We start from the raw sequence: 22401 nt of genomic DNA, 5'->3' as shown, positions 1-22401 counted from the left end.
GGCTGCTGGACACTAAGAGAGCACTGTTTATACGTCACTGGACATGAGTCAATACGCAGAATCTATAAACACACACAAATTATTGGACCAGTCAGAGTTAAAATTTGCAGATCTCTAAGCTACATTTTGTGTGCGTCAGTCTTTTTTATTCCCTCTGTGCAACGAGAACCATTTGGTGGCAGAGAGCTGAAAACACCATGAGTCAGATCCTCATGGCATCAATAGAAGTTCAGATTTTTGCTAAGAGACAGAGGGAGCTCCTGAAATACGAAGATCCAGGTTTGTGATTGCAGCAGCAGGCCTCTCAACCGGCGCGCCATTCCCTCTCTCACACATGGACCACCTGGGTGATCTGTTTATGGAAGCCGTCCCAGCTTCTGGCCCTGAGCACATTCAAGCTATTCATGCCTCTCTTGTTTAAAGAAAGTCAATTTATAAAGTCTCCTGCACAAGCAGTATGCAGATTAGAAACAGAGTGACTTGTCCAATCAGTCCAATGCTTTCAATCTGGACATAAAGCAGCTCAGTCCTATAACACAACCACCACGACTTACGTCACTGTTTTGGATTAACATTGTTCCTTTGGTGGATTATAGGAGACATCTCCAAAGATTTTTTTTTTCCATGCTCCCAGAGGAGCATCATGTAAAAAAAAAGAAGAGGGGCAGGTATTACGTGTGTGTGTTTCGTGCGAGACCAAAGTGTTTCCACAGGTTAATTTGTAGGGAGCAGCTCCCGCTGCTGTCACGCACGGCTCACAACTTTGTTTTGCTGCTGCCGTGAAAAGTGTTTTTGAGCTAACCCAAACACAGTCTATAGTAACAGTGATATTATCTACCTGAGCACACGGGGCCCACCTGCGGGGCACTGACACAGCGAGGGAGATGTTTTACCTCGTCTGCACGAATGGGCCCGGAGCAGAGGAGTGAGGCGGGAGGGAGTGGGGGCGTGGGGGAGGGGGGAGCGTGACGGAGAGTTTTACAAGCTAACACGGCATGATGCTGTTTGGGCAGGTTGAGCCTGCAGACTCACTGACTTTTCATCAGATAGTTTTTTTTCACCTTAACGGCCACACTGTAATTAATCAGATGTCTGGGTTGGATAGGCACGCAAGGGCTGGGTTCAAGACCTTTTGTTTGGATAGATGCCTGGTCAGGTGTGTAGCTGTATAAATAGTAACTGCCTGTTTTCTCACAATGTCTTTTGGAGAAAGTTCTATTAGAGTGGTGTGGCAGCGACACATCTCCTGACAGGAATGAGCCAACAGAGCAGCAATTATGGTTTTATTCTTATTTTTTTTGCATGATTGAACTTTACTGACACTCTGTGTCTTCGTCTTCTGACCCCTCAGTCAACGGTTAATGCTTTATCTAAGCACTGAAACACTATCAGTTTCTCCCGCCGAGATACAGCAGAGGGTCAAATGTTTTTGGGGACACAATCACACTGCTGCATTATAATTCTGTATTCCCACCGTTATCATGCAGATTGCCTATATGACCGCCCATCCCGTCATCAAGCAGGTGCTGCATTTTCTGTCTTTAAACAGTTTTTCCTCCCCACCATCCACCTGGCTGTCCCAATGGCCAAACCTGTTTCTCTGGCATGCAGAGGGGAGTTAACGGATCTTAGAGAACGTACAATCAAGGGCCGGATCTATTTCCAAATTAAACAGGAGAGTTGGGGATTGTGCCAAAACTCACACCAAAAAGGTAGACTCAAACTGCTAAACATTGGCAGCTGACACATGGGTGGCATTTATCCTAACCGATGATAAGGTTGTAGTGGATGGATAAGCCTTGTGATAATCATCGACAAATCCCCTGAAGAAACCATATCTACGTAATATTTGTATGCTAACCCATTTTGAGCAAAAATGAAACACATACGTAAACACATAAAAACAGCAATTCCGTGTGTCAATACATTTTGGGCACCCCTGGTGTCCAGAAGTACATAAAAAGTAGACAATGTTATATGACTCACATTTCTACATCGGCATAAATCTCTCCCGGTTAAATCACGAGCACAGTAGATAAAAACGATAAAAAGACTGGTACGACTACCAAGATGCATTTCATAAATAAACATACAATCACTGAGCTTAAGATTCTGTAGCACGCGCCACTAACTGCGGGCAGATTGCACCATTTATTAAACTGTTTTTACGATCTGCACCTTAAAACAAGTTAACTTTTCATTTCTGTCATTTTTGGATGAATTCAGCAGCGATGGAGCAGTTTTTTGCTCCCAACTGAAACAACTAATTTTTTATTTGCTACTGCTCTGGTTCGTGCCGCTGGCTGGCTTCTTCTCCATGGCAAGGACAGCCAAGGCTAATGCAGTATCTAGAGCCGTCCGTCATGACAAAATTAAGGACAAAACAGGATTTCTCATAAACAAAGTTGAATGAATTCAAACTGCTGGTCACAGCGTATAGTGCCTTTTCATTATCCAGGAGAGTGTTCCTTGATTGTTCTAGCATCTGATTCTCATGCTGGGGGTTGCTGTGCAGCCATGCAGCTGCTGTTTGCTCTGGTGGATCAATGCAGGAGCAGAGGCAGGAAACATTATAGCCCAACAGCCAGCTGGAGGAGATTAGGACTTTTTTTCCCCAATCAAACATCCGATCCTTAATGATAATAATTTACGAATTACCACCGGATCAATATCTAATAGCACTCACTACAAACAGTAGCATCTGCTCAGGAGCCCAGGTATCTAATCACCCCTGCAGTGAGCCATGTAAAGTCTACAGAGATTAGAAAAAGAAAAGGCATTTAACTCTACATCTTTGAAAATAAATAGTTAGCCTAGAGTTTCTGTACTTTGGGTGGGGACCCACCAATGGGTCACTTGATATACAAACAGAAATGCGGCATTTATTATGTTTGTAGTTATGATTTGGTTAGGAATCTATCATTTCTTAACAGTCTATTTGGAGATGCCTCTCTGAACATAGAAGTAAATAACTAAACTATTTAATCAACTGCACATGATGATTTGATGTCAACCTCCAAAATCTGTATAGTTTCCCTTTAAGAAAAGTCCCTCCAGAGCCACAAAAGACATAATAGTGCAACGTGTTTCATGGGCAGAATAATTATCTATGTTACGGGTAAACTGTAAATTTGGTAGAGTGCCCCTTTAAAGTGCTGCACTACTGCAATATCTCAAGATACCTAAAATATCCTCTTTTCTCTTTAATCCACAGCTTGAATAAAGTACAGGCTTATTGCATGAAAACAAAACTCCTTTCTTTTCTTTTTAGAAAAGCTTATAAACACCTTTGAAAAATCACCAAAAAACTCTATTTAGAATAAAATGTAAGTTATTGGCCCTTATGGCAAAAATATGAAAAATATACAGCTTCACGCTACATTGCACTCTATAATGGGCTGAATAAGACGCCAATGGTTATGTATAAAATAAGCTAAAAAGCCCAGGATATAGGCCTGTGATAGCCCCTTTTAAAACTGTTCATTGTGGTAATACATACTGGTGAGAAGAACGAGATCTAAATATATCCCACACACTAATGTTGTCAATCAGCGAGATGTTTGTTGGGTTTGTCTGTGGTATGGCTCCATGGTACCTGTTCAAAATCCGTGCTAAGTTTGCAGATAAAGGCCCCGGGGTAGATGTTCCACCTCTCAATCAAAGAAATAAGAGGGGCGGTTGAGGTTCAGACGGTGCAAAAATAGTGCTCCGGAGAGGTAGGTTGAGAGGCAGGCGAAGCATCTCGTGCAAACCACTATGCGTGAGTAGAGTGTTTGGATCCTATTTCAAGTTTAGACAGAAAAGGGCTGAACGGCTGCCAGGTAAACAGTGCAGCACAGGTACTGATTTGGCCCTGTGTTTATGCTTACACAAAAACAGCCTACAGCACACTGCTGAATGAAGGTAGGTCCTATCAGCTGCAGCGATAAAGCGAGGTGTCTATGGCTAAGATCAATCACTGCTCCTTTTTCTTTTTTATCCAAGCCCTCACACTCCCTCCCTCACACTCCCTCCCTCACACTCCCTCCCAGCTCGGCATGCGAGGGGACTCTAGCGTGTGAAGAGTTGAATTGGACGATAGCGGCAGATAGGGCAGGTACTGAGCCTGTGTTGCCCGCATGTCGGCGGTTCATTGACAGACACGCACTAACAGTTACATTTGACAGGCAGGATTAAGGGGTGCACTCAGGTCTGCTTCTCCGTCGATGGCGCTATGTTTTGAGTTTCTGTAGACAGCAGACCACCATCTGATCTCAAAGGCACCAGAGGTGTTCAGGAGATCAGAGTCAACATATGTTAATGTACACTTATATATACTGTACATACAGAGGTAGAAGAGGTGGTGTGACCATCAAAAGGGGAACCTCTTCTGTTGGGGTTAGGATTCAGTTTTATTGCATGTATCGAGGCAATAAGGTACGGGGGGGGGGGGTGTGAAATTACATCACTGCCTTTGTGTGGGATTTAGGTACTGGAGGTGCCAGGCTGCCTTTCACCTGTGCCTCACCTGTATTTCACCTCTATCCTTAATTACTTTAATTGTATGCTTGTTGGCTCCGTTTATTTATATGTATCTATTTTTTTTTCATGCTGTTGGTCTGGCAGGGTGTGAGCACCTCAGGTAAGAATGCAGAAAAAACCAAAATAGCAGCGCAGGCTGCCAACTGACTGGAGGATACGCTGCTTCATTTCATCAGATTTAATTCATTAATCGCTGACGCAGAAGCAGCAGAGTTTACGCCCATCAAACCAGGCTTATGAAAACTCTGAGTCACTGCACATACTTTATTTGTGTCTCTGTGTCTATATCAGGTATCCAACAATACATTTTATGCCACATGCAGCAGATGCCGGTGAGTGCATTCTTGCGTTATGCATCACGACAGCTTTGTGGGAACTTCTTGTTTGTCACTTCTTCAGTGTTCAGGTGTGCTTCTGATTACATGGATGAGGCTCCCCCACCACCATTTATCTTCGAAAACACAAAGGTATGATTCTACAGACGCACAACAAAGCAGGCAGCAAACGTTTAGAGGGCCGCATTGTCGCGTAATGACAGTAATCACTGTTCAAAGAATAGATGGAATGTATTCGTCTTACTTTTCTATAGCCGAAGTACATGCACAATATCACACATTTTCACACCCACACCTGAGCAGACGCACAGCTGCAGACAAACATACACCCACATACACAAACCCCTGCACCGGTGCCGACTGTGCTGAGTGCAGGAATATGTGGAATTGATGTGGAATGTCTGATTTTTAGGTTGGCTGTGAAGTAAACACATTGCCGTACCTACCAGTGCGCCCAAATGAAGCATGTTGACTATCAGCAGCCTCTGTCAGAGACTAGATCTGCTGCAGGGAATCTTGGGAATGTCAGCTACGCAGCGCGTCTTGTTGCAGTTCCTCCCTGCCCTGCTCACCCACAGCCCGCACTTTGTTTATACAAAGACATGGGGGGGTTGGACACCCTTCACTCACAGAGAAGAAAGAAACGAAAGATGAGATACAGGTAAGAAGTCATCCAGAGACACACAGACAAGGGTTAGCGTGTGAGCACAGACTGCAGCAGAGGTGGGGCTATTTTTGGAGCTGCAAAGGGTTCACCCGATGAATTTACATTACTGGAATTCCACTCATGTCAGCACTTAAAAGAGACTTCTCCTCTTGCTCAAAGGAGACACTTTAAATCTGAGGTGAGCTTAAACAACAAGGTGCCAATTTTAGGAGCGACACATTAACAGGTTATATAAGCGTGATGTGTTTCTCTAGTCCTGCTGTTGAGCAGACTTGACTTCTCTGACCTTGATGACCTTGCGATTAAAGCAGTTTGACTGCAATAAATATATTATTTTCCATTAGAACCAGAAGGTAAAAGATGATCCGGACCGTGTCATATCATTTTGAAATGAACCCGAATATCCGGAGAAGAATGGCAATATGATATTTTACTGATCCCTGTGGGGAAATCGTGTTTCCACCTCGGATTTCAAATTGCCATGTGGAAGATTAAAACTGAAAACAGGTGTGCTGCCTTTCACACCAAATCACTCCAGCACAGGTGTGTGTAGCCGCCTTGGCAGAGTACCTGAAATCAAATACAGCCTCATCAAACTGCTGCAAAGAAGAAGAAAAAACACGCAGGCACACCTACCACCATCCCGGCGGTGTAACATTCTCAGTGTGCCTTGTCAGAGTGTTGTACGGTGTCGGTGATAATGACAGCACGCACGCCGCTGCTTTCCTCAGCTCTGGTTTTAGGCTCACAGCGGTCGGCCTCCTGAGTTTCAACAAAAACATTTCGGTTTCAACTCTCCAGCTGCTGCAGCGATGTCACAGTGAGAGAAGGAAACTGTTTCCAAAATCTAAATTTGATCAGAGGATGTTTGACTACCTCTGGTTTCTTAGGCCGTCCATCCACCCGTTAGCTATACTCGCTTATCCTCAACTAAATAGAATACCGTTCAAAACCTCCTGCAATCAACAGCTTTCAATCACAAGGTCCTTATCAGTGGATGGAGTGTGTTTGTTGTAGATGGATCTGCTGGTGGTATGATTTAAAACCTACTTTAAACAGCCAATGTCAACAGATCCATCTCAAGACAACTGAGCAAAGTCCATCTGCTGATGACGACCATGCGATATGGTCGAAGGCTCTTGGAAAAGCTAGTAAGTTGATCTTGAGTTTTGTCAAACCACTCTCTCCGAGATCAAGAGTGAACTTTGACGTTTTAAATGTTACATGTTTTTTCAATCAGAAGGCCTAAGATTGAGTGTTTCAGTCATGTGTACGTACCATAACAAGCTAAAAGATGGACGAAATACTAAGTGACCCCGCTGACGAGCCATACTGTACATTTACAGAGGTCCACAGTAAACTGGCTGATTCCGATACACATTACAATCCAGCACACATAACTTTTCCATTTCAAATCCTGAGATGAACAGTGACAACCGACAGATTAACATTGTTTGAAAAAAATGTAAAAAGGAGCCGTCAAACACAGACAGACTGTACACGTAATTGATCGACTTGCCCTCCGAATTCCGTTGCTTTCCCACACTCACACAAACACCAACCGCTCTGGGTACGATGAGATCTGTAATCATGCCTGTCATGTACAACCAAGGTGATAATTAGGCCATACAATTGAAACACGTAGATACGCAAACCGCTCACGATGCGAAATATAGATTCATATCTCAGTGCTGTCGGGATCAGACTGGACTATCTTATATATGGTATCATTGTCAAATTCTTCATTCCTGTAGGGGTCTTTCATGTGGTTTTTGTTTAGCATAATTCCCAAAATCCATTACAGGGCCACTATGAATCTTTTCATAAACACTATGTGAACAATGTATAGTTGAACTTACACTAATTCGTTCAGGTCCCAGCAAAGTCCGAGCAGCTGAGATAGGAGGAGTGCTGGAGAAGACAGTTTAATGATTATTACCGGCCTGAGGCGAAGCTCATAACTCATGTTAACTCTCCAGCATCTTTCTGCACCATCAACTGGCTGAAAGCTGTTGGCAGGAGAAGAGTTAGTGGGAAAGACATTTGGTTTACAGGTGTCGGGATGTCTGTTTACTTAAAACCTGTTAGGGTAGCTACGCTCCCTAGAAAAATGTGCTTGTCGACTAAACGTCTGCAGACAAATGTGACATGGCATTGATTTATGACTCATATGTTCAAGAGTGACTTCACCCCCAGGTCTTAACCTAAGTCCACCTGATGTGTGGCAGTGGGCAAGGGGCTGAGAGGTGAAACCATGTTGGGATCAAAATGAAGGCTGGGTTCGAAGATGGGGGTAGTCCGAACTAGGGGGGGCCAGAAGTAGGGGGGTAGAAAAAGGTTAATTTGGCGTTGTTGGTTTTGCACCTCCGTCTCCGGAGCACCCATTGATCCATTTCAACCATAAAATACAGATTTTTATAAATTTGGTAAGAAATTTCAATACCAACACCAGCATTTATGTGTTTATCGCTATACAGTCATATAATTTAGTTTGTAGCTTGAAAATAATGTGTAAGTGTGCACTCTTTAAGGTTGTTGTGTGGATCTAATACACTGCAATCACACAATGCACATGCACTAGACCTACAGTCTGTGTTTATGATACTTCCACCAGGAGGCGCCAACCTTGGAAATGATCTAAAGACTTTCAATTATATTTTACTGCATTAGTTTTGAGCTTTTAAGCATTATGATGGAAATTTCAGCAATATACTGAAGTACAAACCATTTGGAGATTCAACACAAATAAACTGAGACTCTCTGATTGTTAGTTGAATGTATTGCGGGGCAGTTATAACCAGTCGTACCAAACAAACTGGCAACTTGTTGGACCAAGAACTCTCGGTTCATGGTGATTTTGTTGTGTGTTACTAACTGCACAACAAGCCAGAGGGGACAAGCAGAGGTCGTCAGTGTCAGTAGACCTGCAGCCTCACCAGGAAACTAACCGCAAGCCTTCACTGCATGTAGTGAGGAACTATAGGACCAAAAAATGTCTTGATCTGGCCCTTCTCATTCAAAAGTATGAGACTTGGACTGAATTCATGTATATGCTATGATATGACCCTGGTAAGAAATCAATTTCTTCATATTATAAATTTGGATTATGAGGACTCAAACAGTGTTTTTTTTTAGCCTATGATCTATTTCTGAAAAGAAATAAGCCCTATACTTTCAGATACATTAAACAATAGAGCAGTATTGTTGTTATCCATTGTGTATTACGTCATCCAAACCCATCTCTTTCATTTCAGTTGTGCGTCCGCGTTACTTCCCCGTTCCACCGGAGCGCCGGTGAGGGAGTAACAGGTCCAAGTGAACAGCTGTAAACACCTTGTCTATTTCTCCATGTATTCCGCTCTCTTCCATCCGCAGACTTTTTCTGATATTTTTTTCATAAAAGGCGAGTAAAGAGGAGAAATATTAATCCGGATCAAGAAAAGAATAATGCATTTGGACTAATTTTACGCATTTCACTGAATCTGGAATCCAGACAGAAAAAGGGCAACTGATACAACTTTTTGTCAATCTTGCGAGCAGAATACGTTTATGTGATAGGAACAAAATGCAGTTCAGAAAAAAGTGCGTCTTAAACTGTAAAATGTTGCCTGTAGTAGGCTATATATTGTATTTTATTTTTGAAAAATAAAGGACAGACAGACTAATTATTTTTCATACCTGCCCTCTTTTTCTTTCTTCCCTGGCGTGTCATGGTAGCGTCCAATTGTAAACATACACACTAAATCACTCAATCGCTTCAATGGATTCGGGCTGGAAACCCCGCCTGTGGGCCGTCCCTTGCCGAGGCATTATATTATACCAAGACATGCGTGTCTCCGGAGACAGATCTGTATTCTACTGTTCCAGACTGAGGATCAGGGTGCCTCCAGCGCTTAAGACGTGCCTCTACAACACACAAACACACAGAGTCATTTCTGCTGCCAGGACTGCTACACCTGCTCTGCTGCTTAAAGATCACGCTTCTTTTTGGGAAAATGAAACTTGAAGTTTTCTCAGCACATCACTTCGCGCAGAAGCCGCTGGAGTTGTGCATGGACGCAGAGGGGGGAATCCCGTCCCCTCTATCCGGGGACGAGATGGGGTCGGACGGGGACTGCGTGGCCAACAGCCCGGCACCTGTTACCCAGACCGGCGAAGGCAGCAAAGGGAAGCCCTACACCCGCCGACCCAAACCTCCTTACTCCTACATCGCCCTCATCGCCATGGCCATCCGGGAGTCCAGCAGTGGCCGCCTCACTCTGGCAGAGATCAACGACTACCTGATGAAGAAGTTCCCGTTTTTCCGCGGCACTTACACCGGCTGGAGGAACTCGGTGCGCCACAACCTGTCACTCAACGACTGCTTTCTCAAAGTGCTGCGGGACCCGTCCCGGCCATGGGGCAAGGACAACTACTGGATGCTCAACCCGCACAGCGAGTACACCTTCGCTGACGGCGTGTTCCGCCGCAGGAGGAAGCGCATCGCCAAGAGGTCCGCCAAGGAGCGGGAGAGCCCGGACATCCTCAGCGAGGACACCCGCCTCCCCGCCCCGGAGGAGAGGGTGGGGGCCAAGTTCTCCAGCTCTTTCGCCATCGACAGCATCCTCAGCACACCCTTCAAACGGAGGGAGGACAGCCACGTCGATGCGGAAACCCACGCCCCCCGGCTCTACTGGTCCCCAGGGGCCCACATACTGCCTTACACTCTGTGCTACCCGGCACAGCGCACGTACCTGTCAGAGGCTGCGTACAGCAGCACAGAGCCCAGCAGGGATGCACTCACGTACTACCTCCAGCAGACAGCGCCGGGCATGGCTGCACCTGAGGCCGCTCTCCACGCGCGCAAGATGCCCAACAAGGCGCGAGGTTTCCATATAGACTCCTTGCTGTCATAAAGCACCCGGACTGTTGTCAGACTTGTATGTTTTGACCCATGATGTGCACTTTTGTGGGCGCTCCTAGCTTTCAGTACTTTAGCTGTTGAACTGTTTGGGTCTGTACTGTAAGTCATTCTGCAGTGAAAAAAAAAATTGACCATGGCGTGTTGTCAACTGTTTGGTGACTTGGTAAATAGTTGCTGTCATCGCAGGACATTCCACTGCGAGTGCATGTGGGTGCGTGTATGTGTGTGTGTGTGTGTGTGTGTGTGTGTGTGTGTGTGTGTGTGTGTGTGTGTGTGTGTGTGTGTGTGTGTGTGTGTGTGTGTGTGTGTGTGCGTGCGTGTGCGTGTATGTGCATGAGTGTATCCATGGTTCTTTGGTCATTTCCACTGTATAACGGCAACCAAGCGCCATGTTGAAACATAATACTATTAATCTATTTATTCTTTTCATGTTTTGTATGACCTGCTGTATAAAAAAGGATATTGTCTTGTATATATGTCAAACTAATTATTGACTGAGCTACGGTGAGAATCACGTGGCTGCACTAGAAACGCATGGAAATGCCTGATGTTTTCTTAAGATTGATTCATGCATGCCTGGTATTTTTATGAATAAAAACGTGAAACAATGGGACCCTGATGTTCAATGAGATGTTCATTATACAGACATGAAAGAGAGAGGGTTGGAGATCAGAAGCAGGTGTACAGATCAGTAGGGGCGGGAGTGAATGGGCCGCACACCTGTTCAACAGGAGAGGTCTGCGGTAGATTTGACTGCAAAGGGAATAACAGGGGGGCGGGGAATTGTTGGTTTATAATCTGTTGAAAATTAACTACAAAATCATAATCATCAAAGTCAAAATAATAGAATAAAAGCCCAGAATACTGCCTCTCACACCGATTCCCTCAGGACTGATTTTTCCAAATTAAAATATATGACTATTTGCGGCTTATTAAAATGGAAAAACAAAGTCAATCTATTGCAATCAAGGCAACAACCACAGCAAACAACTAAAATAACAGATACAATAAGGATTTAACATAAAAATGTGATTGTTCAAATTATTGTTATATTGTCATGTTATTTATAAAGTAATGTACATGCATGTGCCAAGCTCACTGAAAAGATCCCAGAAAACACATCCTGTCACATAAAAAAATACATTTCAAACAAAGAACTATTTCTCACGAGCTACAATTGAAATCTTTCACAACAAGATGTATATAGCTATCTACCCTCATCATAAATGAACGTTGTATTAGAATGATTATTAATGTTTGTCATATTTTGATGTTAGTGATATTAATGCTTTTGCTGATTTATCAAAATAACAATATGAACAATGTCACGTATTGTTTACTAAACTATATTAAAATGTGTTTGGTGCAATGGTTTCTACATCGTGATCAGTGTTTTTTCACAAACTTATAATAAACAAGAGACACAACAAATATTCAAATATTGACACTTTCATTCCAACAAAGCCCCACTTCATTTGATAAAGATGCGATGTGAAACGTGCCCACAGCGTGTAAACAAAATATAAAGTAAACTCAATGTGTTTCGTCATCAAAACACAACTTTCAGTTCTGATTATTTATAGTAATGTTATATATTTGTATTTCATATGTTCGAATATACACACAATATTATTCTCCATGACATGCTCACACCAAACACTCCTGCAGGCTGTTTACTGCTCGTGTCCCGAGGAGGCTGCAGTTGCTCTCCGCGGTCCTGAAACAGACCCCAGACTCATCAGCCTCTGGTCCAGTCATGAGCAATAGTTTATGTAAAGTCTTAGGTATGGTTCTTAAGAAAACCATTCGACTAAATTCAATACAAAGACGAGAAAACCGTTGTTGACTCCAACACAAGTTCCCAAAGGTTATTTTCAAATAACCACTATTCATCCTTCAGTCTCAGTGTTCCTCAAAAACATGGCTGCTAAATAATAAGGTAATGCTATATGCATTTATAAAATAAGAAGAATTACAGGACACAAAATGAAACCCAAATATACGGATGCTACTTAATCATCATTGTTATTATTATTAAGCAAGTTGATGGAAAGCGAGTGTAACACTTTTATTATTATTCAAAGTAACAGATCGTATACGTAAAACATATCAAATGACTTAACTCAAGTAATTTGTAAAATGTTGTTAACCTGATGTTGGAGTTTTGGACATGAGCTCCTCCGGTGCAGATGGATGAGTCCAAACGAACCTGCACATTTCAACACTAAATATCCTGTCATCTTGTTTTTGTTTTTCATCTTAACATTTGACCATGTTCTATTAACACCTGTATAATGAGTATACACTGATCAGGTATGTACTTTACATCTCATGTGCCCCTGCTGATCGTCATGCACATGCACGTTGAGGCTTCGAAAACAGAAGACGAGGTCTATGTTCAGAGCGCACCGAGAAGTCTGACAGGTGACAGGTGAGACTTGCTCCTGTTTTCAGGGACAATGCTGCAACCTGCAGGTGAAACGCCGGAACAGCATACCTGTCTGCGGGGGCGGTCACGTGGCTCTAACGCTCTCGGTATCCCCTCATTGTTCACGTCCTTGTTGTCATGTCGCGCATCCTTCATATTTGTAAACAGCCTTTCTCTGCATCTGCATTTCAACTGGTGCCTGTCTCAACCCCGGTCCACATCGGCAGGAGCAGGAACTCGGGCCTGTTCCAGGGCTGGCTGCTGTGCAAATAAGGCCCACGGTGTTATGAAACCAAACTTTAAGGCAGGCACAATGTTAGGAAGTCCAAACAGTCTGTCACTCCGGCAAAATGAACCGCGCATGACCTCCCAGATTCCCGGAGAGGCAGCTCCAAAGCTCCCGGCACCGCCACAGGAAACACAGACGGAGCCGAAAGAATATTAGATTACCGTTAAAAGGAGCTGAACTCGGTGTTTGTTATTGTTTTATTCAATGAATCACGTTTGTTACAGGCCTATATTACATATAAGTATAGAGTAAAAACCATTTAAGACCACACTAATTATTGTTATGTACAAACGTTGTGTTTTTGACTATTTGGGAAAAACTTGTTTTTAAATATTTGTATTTATTAATCACAAATAGAGAATCCTTATGATTTAGTGTATTTCCATTTAAATGTGATATAATCATAGGCCGTCCGCATTTTATTTTAAAATGACCTGAAATAGGTTACCTGCGGTCAGACAGCCCGATAAAAACTCTCTCGAAATCGCATCTACCAAATGTTTTATGGGGGGCGAACAATATCTTTCAGCCTAAACATGAAAACAAACAGAAGGCCTTATTGTGTCGGCAACAGGCTCATATGGGCCTCCAGCCGAGACTGTACTCCAAAGGCAAACTCCTCTATCAAAAACAACTCTGAATAGCTTTCGTGGTGGCCGCCGATCACATCATATTTCCAAAAGGCTAAATTAGGAGCTCATATAATCTCGGTGCGTAAAAGCAGCCGGAGCACCGTCTTCAAAGCGCTCGCAGAACAAAGATTCCCTCTGCAAGCCGAGGCATCCTGATCTCGGCGGGGGTCATAAGTTTTGATGTCGCAGGAAATTTCTGGGGCCGTTAAGATCCTCCAAACTGCTCTGTGTGTGTGTGTGTGTGTGTGTGTGTGTGTGTGTGTGTGTGTGTGTGTGTGTGTGTGTGTGTGTGTGTGTGTGTGTGTGTGTGTGTGTGTGTGTGTGTGTGTGTGTGTGTGTGTGTGTGTGTGTGTGTCATGGTGGAAAATGATTTTATCCGCATATCCTTTGTTGTGCAAAGTGCAAAGGTTGTTGTTGCTGGTTATTGTTTGGAAAATCCTCCAGGCTATATCTAAACTTAAAAAGGTTGTGTCGGCAACACACGTGCACAGACACAGGTTTGAGTGTGTGAAATAAAATGTGACTGTGTTATTTTTTCCCTGCAAAGTTTTCACGGTGTTGTGGTTTGTTTAATCTCTTACAAACATCAGTATATTGGGCCTGTGATAAAGAAAAGAAGCAATCAAACGTACCTTAAACTATAAGCTGAAATAGTGCACGAGTACAAATAGCTTAGTAAAAATAAATCGTGACAAGTATGAACAACACAACCAAGAACAAAAGAATCTCGGTTTAGTGACAGCCACAAAAAGTGATGTTTTTTCTTCAATGATCTCCGCTTCGTCGCAACACGGATGTTGATACTACCTTTATGGGATATATAACTCCATCATGTTGGACAAATCTGTGTGTGATGTCTCCATAGGGGAGGAAACTGTCGACGCCCGTTCGCCTAATTTCGCTTTTCTCTCTCTAATGAACGTGGGGCCCATGGGACCGGCTCTGGCCCGGGGCGGTAAGCTGACACTGGCGCGCTGTGTGTGGTATCCAGGGCCGGGCTTGATGGAAAAAGCCTGCTTCCACTCATGTCAAAGTCATTTACTCAGAGCAACCCCCCGCTTACACACGCACGGTGAAGACCACCACCTCTCCATCTCTCACACTCCTCGCCCCAGCCCGGCACCGCGACAGTTTGTTTTTGTTATCCTCTGGACCAGTTTGGGAGGAAATTATGAGCAAAATAATACAAATAATACGAGACAGTGCGTTTTTTTTTCTTTTTGTTGCTTCGCAGCGATGCGTTTGGGTATCATCTGCCGCAGATATCACGTTGGCCAAAGTGAATGTTATGTGTCGTCATGGCTTCACTTTGCAAGTTGAACCTTTTGCACATACTGTGGTGGTTTATTCGTGTCAGGAAAATGTATGATCTGTGGCTGAAATCACAACTTCATAGATGCAGGACCAGAGAGGGTGGAAAAACTCGTTTTTTAAACGTGTGCGTCTGGCGTGTGGCGCTGTTGATTGGGATGTCTGGGGGAGGTTTGATAGATAGCCTAATTGCGTGTATAGTCCGAATTTGGACAGAGGGGGTGGGAGGGGGAGGAAGAAGGCGAGGAGAGGATAAAATGAGGGGCTTTAACACTGTTGAGAACGGTAAGTGGACCTGGGCCAGATTTGGCAAGAGAGCGGAGGAAGGGAGGGGGGGGGGGGTGTTCTATTCGTTACTGATTACAGGGAGATTTGCAGGCGCAGAGTGCGGATGAGGAGAAGGGGTGGGATGTGTGTGTGTGTGTGTGGGGGGGGGGGGGGGGGGGGGGGGGGGCTCTCGTGGAGGGAAGAAAGATTTATGAAATGATAGGTGGTCGAGCTTTGTTTGGCTGGACTGTTGCGCGCAATAGGTCGAGGGGTTTTCGTGTTTCCTCCACTTGAGGGATTATTAAGGCGGTCGATGGCCACCCGGCGCGCCACGCAGCACCACTTAGCACCGCTGTGACACCCAGTGGAGCCCCTGTGTCGTGCTAAAACCCTGGACACTCAGTCTCCAGTGAATAACCAGCTACCCTACCCCCTACCCCCTCCCTTTCTCTTCCTCTTCCTCTCTCTGTCAGTGCGTACTCGCCGTGCGTTCTGCATGCGTCAAGGAAGCACCGTGCGTAACGGGAGAGTCGTGCGTAACGGGAGACAGATTTCACTCCATTTTGCACTGGGATTCTGAGGACCACTGGCGGTGTAACGCAAGCTTGCAAGAAAACTGACCGCTGGATCCCAATATATTTCTACTTTAAAACATCTCGGAGCTCGTATTTTCTCCCTCCCTCTCTTCACTCTACGCCAGTCGTACGTCAGAGCTGACATGACGACCGAGACCCCTCAGCAGCAGCTGGACCCTCCGCCTCCTCTGAGATCCAGCCCGGCGTCCGGCGCCCTGCACCCCGCAATGCTGAGCCAACAAGCCGCCACAGAAAGTTCGTCTACCGCCATTAAAGGAAAGAAGACGGGCTCCGGTTTACGGCGACCGGAAAAGCCGCCGTACTCCTACATCGCTCTCATCGTTATGGCAATACAGAGCTCCCCCACCAAACGACTGACACTCAGTGAGATCTACCAGTTCCTCCAAGCTCGCTTCCCGTTCTTCAGGGGCTCATATCAGGGCTGGAAGAACTCCGTCCGGCATAATCTTTCGCTGAACGAGTGCTTCATCAAGCTGCCCAAAGGGCTGGGCAGGCCGGGGAAAGGCCACTACTGGACCATCGATCCGGGCAGTGAGTTCATGTTCGAGGAAGGCTCGTTTCGTCGCAGACCCAGAGGCTTCAGAAGAAAATGTCAAGCTCTGAAGCCCATGTATCGGATGATGAACGGCATAGGCTTCGGCACCTCTATCCTCCCGCAGAGTTTTGACTTTCAAGCTCCATCCGCCACTCTCGCCTGTCACAGCAACGGCTACAACTTGGACATGATGAGTAATTCAATGGCCGGGGGATACGACGGGCTGAGCGGTGGCCACCACGTACCCCACATGTCCCCGAGCCCCGGTTCCACGTACATGGCGAGCTGTCCTGTGCCGTCGAACGGGGACTATGGACCGGACAGCAGCAGCAGCCCCGTACCGTCCTCTCCAGCCATGGCCAGCGCGCTGGACGGCCACTCCCCGTACGCCAGTACATCCGCACACTGGGCGTCCTCCGGCGGGTCCCCCTACATCAAACAGCAGCCTCTAACCTCCAGCAGCCCCGCATCCTCTGGTTTACACTCCGGCATGTCGCCTTATTCCCTGGAGCAGAGCTATCTTCACCAGAACGGCAGGGACAGCCACAGCACCGACATATCAGGTACCACCAACTCGCGCATGGTTCATACTGGGGATGATGAACCCCGCCAAATATCTTTGGGGGTTATCATAGAAATTAATAAATAATAAAACAATCCTCACAGCATGTCCATCTTATCTCAATCAGAGGCTGCAATCAGCAACATTTTTGTTGCAAAGTGCAGCAGAGGCCTGCAACAAATTCTAAATGTTTTGAAGGAGTGAAAACTCAAATTATATATTAATTATGACTAATGTTTAAATTTCAGGATTTTCGTTTTTATTTCAAAGGCAAAAGTTTACATATCAGAAAAAAACTGTCAATTATGACTACTAATTTCAATTGTTTTAATTGTATTTAACCCTAAATTATTTCCGTTTTAGCGTTTACTAAACTCACCAGCTGTGGGAGACAAAATCATTTTCGCAATTGTTTAACTCATTGCATTGAATAATAAAGTTACATTCAATGTTAAATAATAAAACCTGGCCTAAGCTTGGTCCAGCCAAATTATCATTCAAAATGTTTTTGAGGCCAATAAATAAATAACATTCAGATTCTAATGCGTGAATGTGTCCCTTGAATCCACAGTCTGCGGGATTTTCTAAACCACATCTGTGCACGTGCTAATAAATAGATTAAGATAAACAGCTATTTTTTTTGGTGATCGCGTTCTTAATTCACCTCCCCAGTTCACGCTAATTTGCTTTAGCATAATACACCGAGGCTTTACTAAAGTCAGGGGATTTCACCGAGGCGAGTTACCCATGCTGGAGCCTAAAGGGTCCCAGAGGTTAACTAAACAAAGAGTTTGCAGCTCGGACCACACCGGCGGAGGATTTCAACCAGCGCGTATCCACAAGAGACGGCAGGCCTTGTTAAACTTTACGCAGCGTCTTAATTGAGCCTGCACGGAGGGTAAATGTGTTGGACTGCACAGTGCGGGGTCGGTAACTGTACTGTCAGGCAGAGGCTTGTGTGTTGTCTGTGAAAACGAGCGTAGGGCAGCGAGCTGTGGCCTGGAGGATAAAGCCTGCTGTCTTCCCCTGAAAAACACAGTCACATCTGGAGTCCTTATGACCTTGACGAAGCCACAGCCTCCCTATTTATTTTTCTCTTTCTGGAAATAGAGGCTCACTTACAGACACAAAATGACGGCCTCATTTAAATATGTTTGCAGGTTTGGGGCTCTCCAAGGGGACAGAAATACACAGATAAGATGACTGTGTTTAGTTAGAAATCAAAATAAAAGCATCCAATTGAATAAAAAATAAATAGCTAAAGGGAGGTGCGATGCTTTTAAGAATATAAATAACTGGAATTGAATGCACTGTCACCTTAGGAAGGTAGGCAGATTAGGCAAATTTCTAACAAATATATTTTTTAAATATTTTATTTCTGCTCTTAAATAAATTTGCAATTTATATAACTGCAAATTCATCTGTAAAAAGGTGAAGCAATGATTGCCCATCTTTTTATAAACAATTATTATTTATGCAAATCAAGCACCAGTCAATTGTATTCCTTTTAAAAGCACATTTGAACGTGAATACTCATTCTGCGGTTGTCTCAGGCTAATCTACATTTCATTTTGAAGATCTAAAAACATTCATTTCTGTTCACAACGAACCATATCTACCCCCACCCCAACACAGTTTTTTTTTTGTGCCGAATAATTTCGCAAAAACTTGGCTTAAGATGCTCAATATAAAACTATTAGGCTACTTATAAAGCCGAATGAATATTAATGTCTGCACCTCTTCATTTACATATCTGCACTTTCTCCTCTGCAGTGGGGATTCCACGTTATCAGAGCCATTCCTCGGTGTGCGACAGGAAAGACTTTGTGTTAAACTTCAACGGCATCTCGTCCTTCCACCCTTCGGCTGGCGGATCCTACTATCACCATCACCACCATCACCATCCCCAGAGCGTCTGTCAGGACATCAAACCGTGCGTGATGTGAGCTGCCCCCGTCACCGCGTGCGCGACGGACACAGTGAAACTGCAGCTCCGTCACAAGAGAACAAACAAGCGGACAGTTTTGGATGTATCGTGGCGTCCGCTTTCACATGTTTGCCTCCAACATGCAGCCAAAGTAGCTTTCTTGGTTGGACTTGAGAAAACTATGCATTGAAGGAAATGAATGAAGAAACCCCAGAGGCCTTTCAAACAAATTAAATTTAAAAAAAACACTCAGCCAATATGAACCCCGACAAGCGTTTTCTTCTTCAAAAGAAGCTTCAGAAACACGACTTTTAATGTGTTTGCTCTTGTAACATGTGCAAACTAATTATATTCCATGTAACTATGTTCTATCCTATTAGAGTAACTACACCTTGCACTTATTGTATAACCCTTTGCCAACTTTTTGTCCTGTAAAAGGTTTCAATAAAGCTGATATATATTTTAGGCTACATACAGCTTTCTGTCTTTTCATGCACATTCAAGTAGAAATCGTCTTGGCTTTGCACTAAGGGGGCGTGATATTGAGCTTGTGGCATAAACACATAATTCCATCTTGAATATTGCTTTCTGGCCGTTTACAGTTATGGTCAGCGGGTTGAAAGACCATTTACTAAACATACGATACTTGTACTTTAACCAAGTATTTCAATTAATGCTGCTTTATACTTACTCATTTGTTTGTCAGCTGGAGTTAATATGCAGAATAATAATTAACATGCCAAACCTATGATCAGTTTATAATATTTAAAGCTTGATTATAGATTAAACATATATATCCCTTGCAAACAGCTACAACATTGAGATTATTCTGACATGTTGATGCATCAGTTATTACAGTAAATTAATACTATAGACAGGGGCCATACATAGTACTTTAACTTTTGATACTGAATTGCTGTTAATACTTCTTAATTTGTAAGTATTCGATCATAACTTATACTTCTTAAGGAGCATTTTTATATTGTAGTATACTTTTTCTTAAGTAAATGATCCGATTACCTCTTCTACCACTGATGGTCATGTTTTGAATTAGTATTATTCTCTATAATCAGTGACATTCAATTAGAAAGGTATGACAACCTAATGTGCATATAGCTTCCACATAAATGTTTGCTCTGAATCTTGTTTTTTAGTCAAAGAAACCTTTTAGTCTTCAATCAATAATGTATGTTTTCAGAGTGCTTTAAAGGGGAAATATCTGTTTTTCAATAGATTCTGTGTTGGTTTGCAGCTGTGATGATAATGGAGGTGTTGCAGTGGTGGAAGAAGTTCAGATCCTTTACTTAACTAAACGTAGCGATGCCACTGTATAAACACAAAGCTTCAAGTTTTATTTCTGTATCTCCACTACAAGTAAAAGTGCCACATTTAAATAGTTTCTTTAGTGAAATTACAAAGGTATTACAGCAAACGTTACTTCTATACTTTTTTCATACATCAGAATGGCCCCTGTGATTATACATTTTTATACTAATGGATTGTCACTACCTTTTTATTAAAATGCAAAAAGATTTTGAATGTGTGAAGTCAAAGTGGAGTCGATTGTATGTCATGTTGGGCAGTTTCAAGCAATGAATCGGGTTATCTTGTCATTTATATCTCCAAGTATAGCTACAGCTGTCAAATCAATGAAGAGGAGTTGAGTTATAAAGTAGTATAACATAGAAATACTCAAGTAAAGAATGTGCAGCTCAAAATATTACCTGTTTGAGTAAATGTACGAACTACTCCACCCCTGTTGATAAGTAGAGGTATTTGGAAACACGATTACTTTAAAGCAATATAGATGAAAAACTACACAGGCTGAGCATTGAAGCTTGCAGACTGCTGACGTGAGGTGTGGGGCTCAACAGATTGACGTCCTTTGAAAGTAAGACTACAATGTAAAAGGAAGAAGTGACTTCTTCGAAAATCTGATCATTCCCCGGTTGAATATTTCCACATTTTGCAAGTTTCACAGCCACCACCAGCATGTCTAAAACAGCTGAAAGTCTTTTCGCCTCCTGAGGCTGCTCCTTTCCATGTGGACATCCGGGGCTGCCAAAAATTTCAAGACGCCATATAAACAAAGACACGACGTCTATGGAAATGCAACAACTTGGTATTTTTAGAGTGCAGTAAACAGATCGGACTCGCAGAGAGCTGCCTCGTCACACAAACAGAAAGCAGACTGGGGCGGCTGCACTTGTGCTGCTCCTCTAGGTTTTGTCTAGATGGCTTTTGGTCATGACTCAAACGCAGCATCCCCAATGACTAAAATATGCAGATAGAGATTTGGCAGTGGCAGCTCCTTACAAGGCCCCCCTGACATAATCACAGTTCCTTAAAATGCCCCGTTGAGTCACTATCTGTGTCTTGAATGCAGCGTCTCAGAAGATGTTTTCGCCAGGATGTTTAATATCTGTTACCTCAGTGTTTATTTGTCGTGTTAAAGCGCATCATGGGTTTTCTCTGGAGCAAAGGACTTTGTGAGTATCTTTTGTCATGTAACTTGAGTAATTGTCTGGTTGAATAAACTAAATTCAACCAGTTTTAAAATGTCTAAGGGATTACAAATGAGAACCATGTGAGAAAGTCATGCTTTCACAAGTTATATTTCCAAATTTGAACTGCCCAACAAGCCACATGTGGACAAATCCTCATGTGGTCCAATGATGCAGAGAACAAGAAAAGATCTGGCAGCAAATTATACATTGTCTTCATATCTGCTTATAAGCAAGCTTCAGATCCACAATCAGGCAGCAAAACACAGTGGGTTTTCAACACTTTGCGGTCCAACAAATGTCCTGTGGGATTGGTAACAGAGAGAAGAAAGAACAGTCACATATCAAAAAGAAAAATGTCTTCGACTAGACAACAAAGTCCCTTCTAATTACCTCGATGCAACCCTCCATGATGAAAAGTCACACAAAGTGGCCTTGCAGCTGCTGGATTTTCCATGAGAAGATTTGTAAGGTGTGCTGAACTTTCAATATGGTGGAGTACAGCGCCATCTAGTGGCTGACCTCATCACACAGAGATGATGTTTGTGCAGCAGGAGGATATTACGAGGGAGGCACAAAGCAGAGACACGGATGCATTGGCCAAATTAAATTAACAGTACTCTGAGAAAGCACAAACAAAATCAAATGTGACCTCTGTCTCAGCCAATGATGAAGTTCACCTGCTGAATCCCATTCAATTTAATATACAGTATATGTGTATAATATCATATCATATTATGACTGAAGCTGACTACATTCAGCTGACTACATTCCCAGCCTACATTCCCAGCCTTCAGTCTTTTAGCTAAACGAGGATAAACAAGTCCCCGGCTTCTTTGTGGTCTACTGGACAAACACAAGTGATGTCTCACTTTAACTCTCGGTTAGATGCCAAACAAATGTACTGCTCAAAGGGTCACTGTT

At 43.5% G+C, this 22401-nt stretch overlaps 2 protein-coding genes across 2 annotated transcripts; both read left to right on the top strand.

The window, feature by feature from the left end:
- Nucleotides 1-9518: 9518 nt before the first annotated feature.
- Nucleotides 9519-10418, top strand: foxq1b (forkhead box Q1b). Its single transcript, XM_076088698.1, has one exon. It carries the CDS (start codon nt 9519-9521, stop codon nt 10416-10418), a length of 900 nt encoding a protein of 299 aa, XP_075944813.1.
- Nucleotides 10419-16071: 5653 nt separating this feature from the next.
- Nucleotides 16072-18992, top strand: foxf2b (forkhead box F2b). Its single transcript, XM_076088697.1, has 2 exons — nt 16072-17047; nt 18820-18992. Exons 1-2 carry the CDS (start codon nt 16072-16074, stop codon nt 18990-18992), a joined length of 1149 nt encoding a protein of 382 aa, XP_075944812.1.
- Nucleotides 18993-22401: the final 3409 nt, after the last annotated feature.

This window comes from Anarhichas minor, unplaced genomic scaffold (genome assembly GCF_050575085.1).
Source record: "Anarhichas minor isolate MPS153535 unplaced genomic scaffold, ASM5057508v1 ptg000010l, whole genome shotgun sequence".
NCBI classification, from domain to species: domain Eukaryota; kingdom Metazoa; phylum Chordata; class Actinopteri; order Perciformes; family Anarhichadidae; genus Anarhichas; species Anarhichas minor.
Note: the sequence above shows the minus strand (reverse complement) of the source record. Positions and strands in the feature narration are given on the sequence as shown.

What these genes read in the sequence shown, in the direction of transcription:
- foxq1b (XM_076088698.1), top strand. Translation starts at nt 9,519, where the DNA reads ATGAAACTTGAAGTTTTCTCAGCACATCACTTCGCGCAGAAGCCGCTG.
- foxf2b (XM_076088697.1), top strand. Translation starts at nt 16,072, where the DNA reads ATGACGACCGAGACCCCTCAGCAGCAGCTGGACCCTCCGCCTCCTCTG. An exon ending in CCACAGCACCGACATATCAG is followed by an intron (nt 17,048 to 18,819) that starts GTACCACCAACT and finishes TCTCCTCTGCAG; the next exon opens with TGGGGATTCCACGTTATCAG.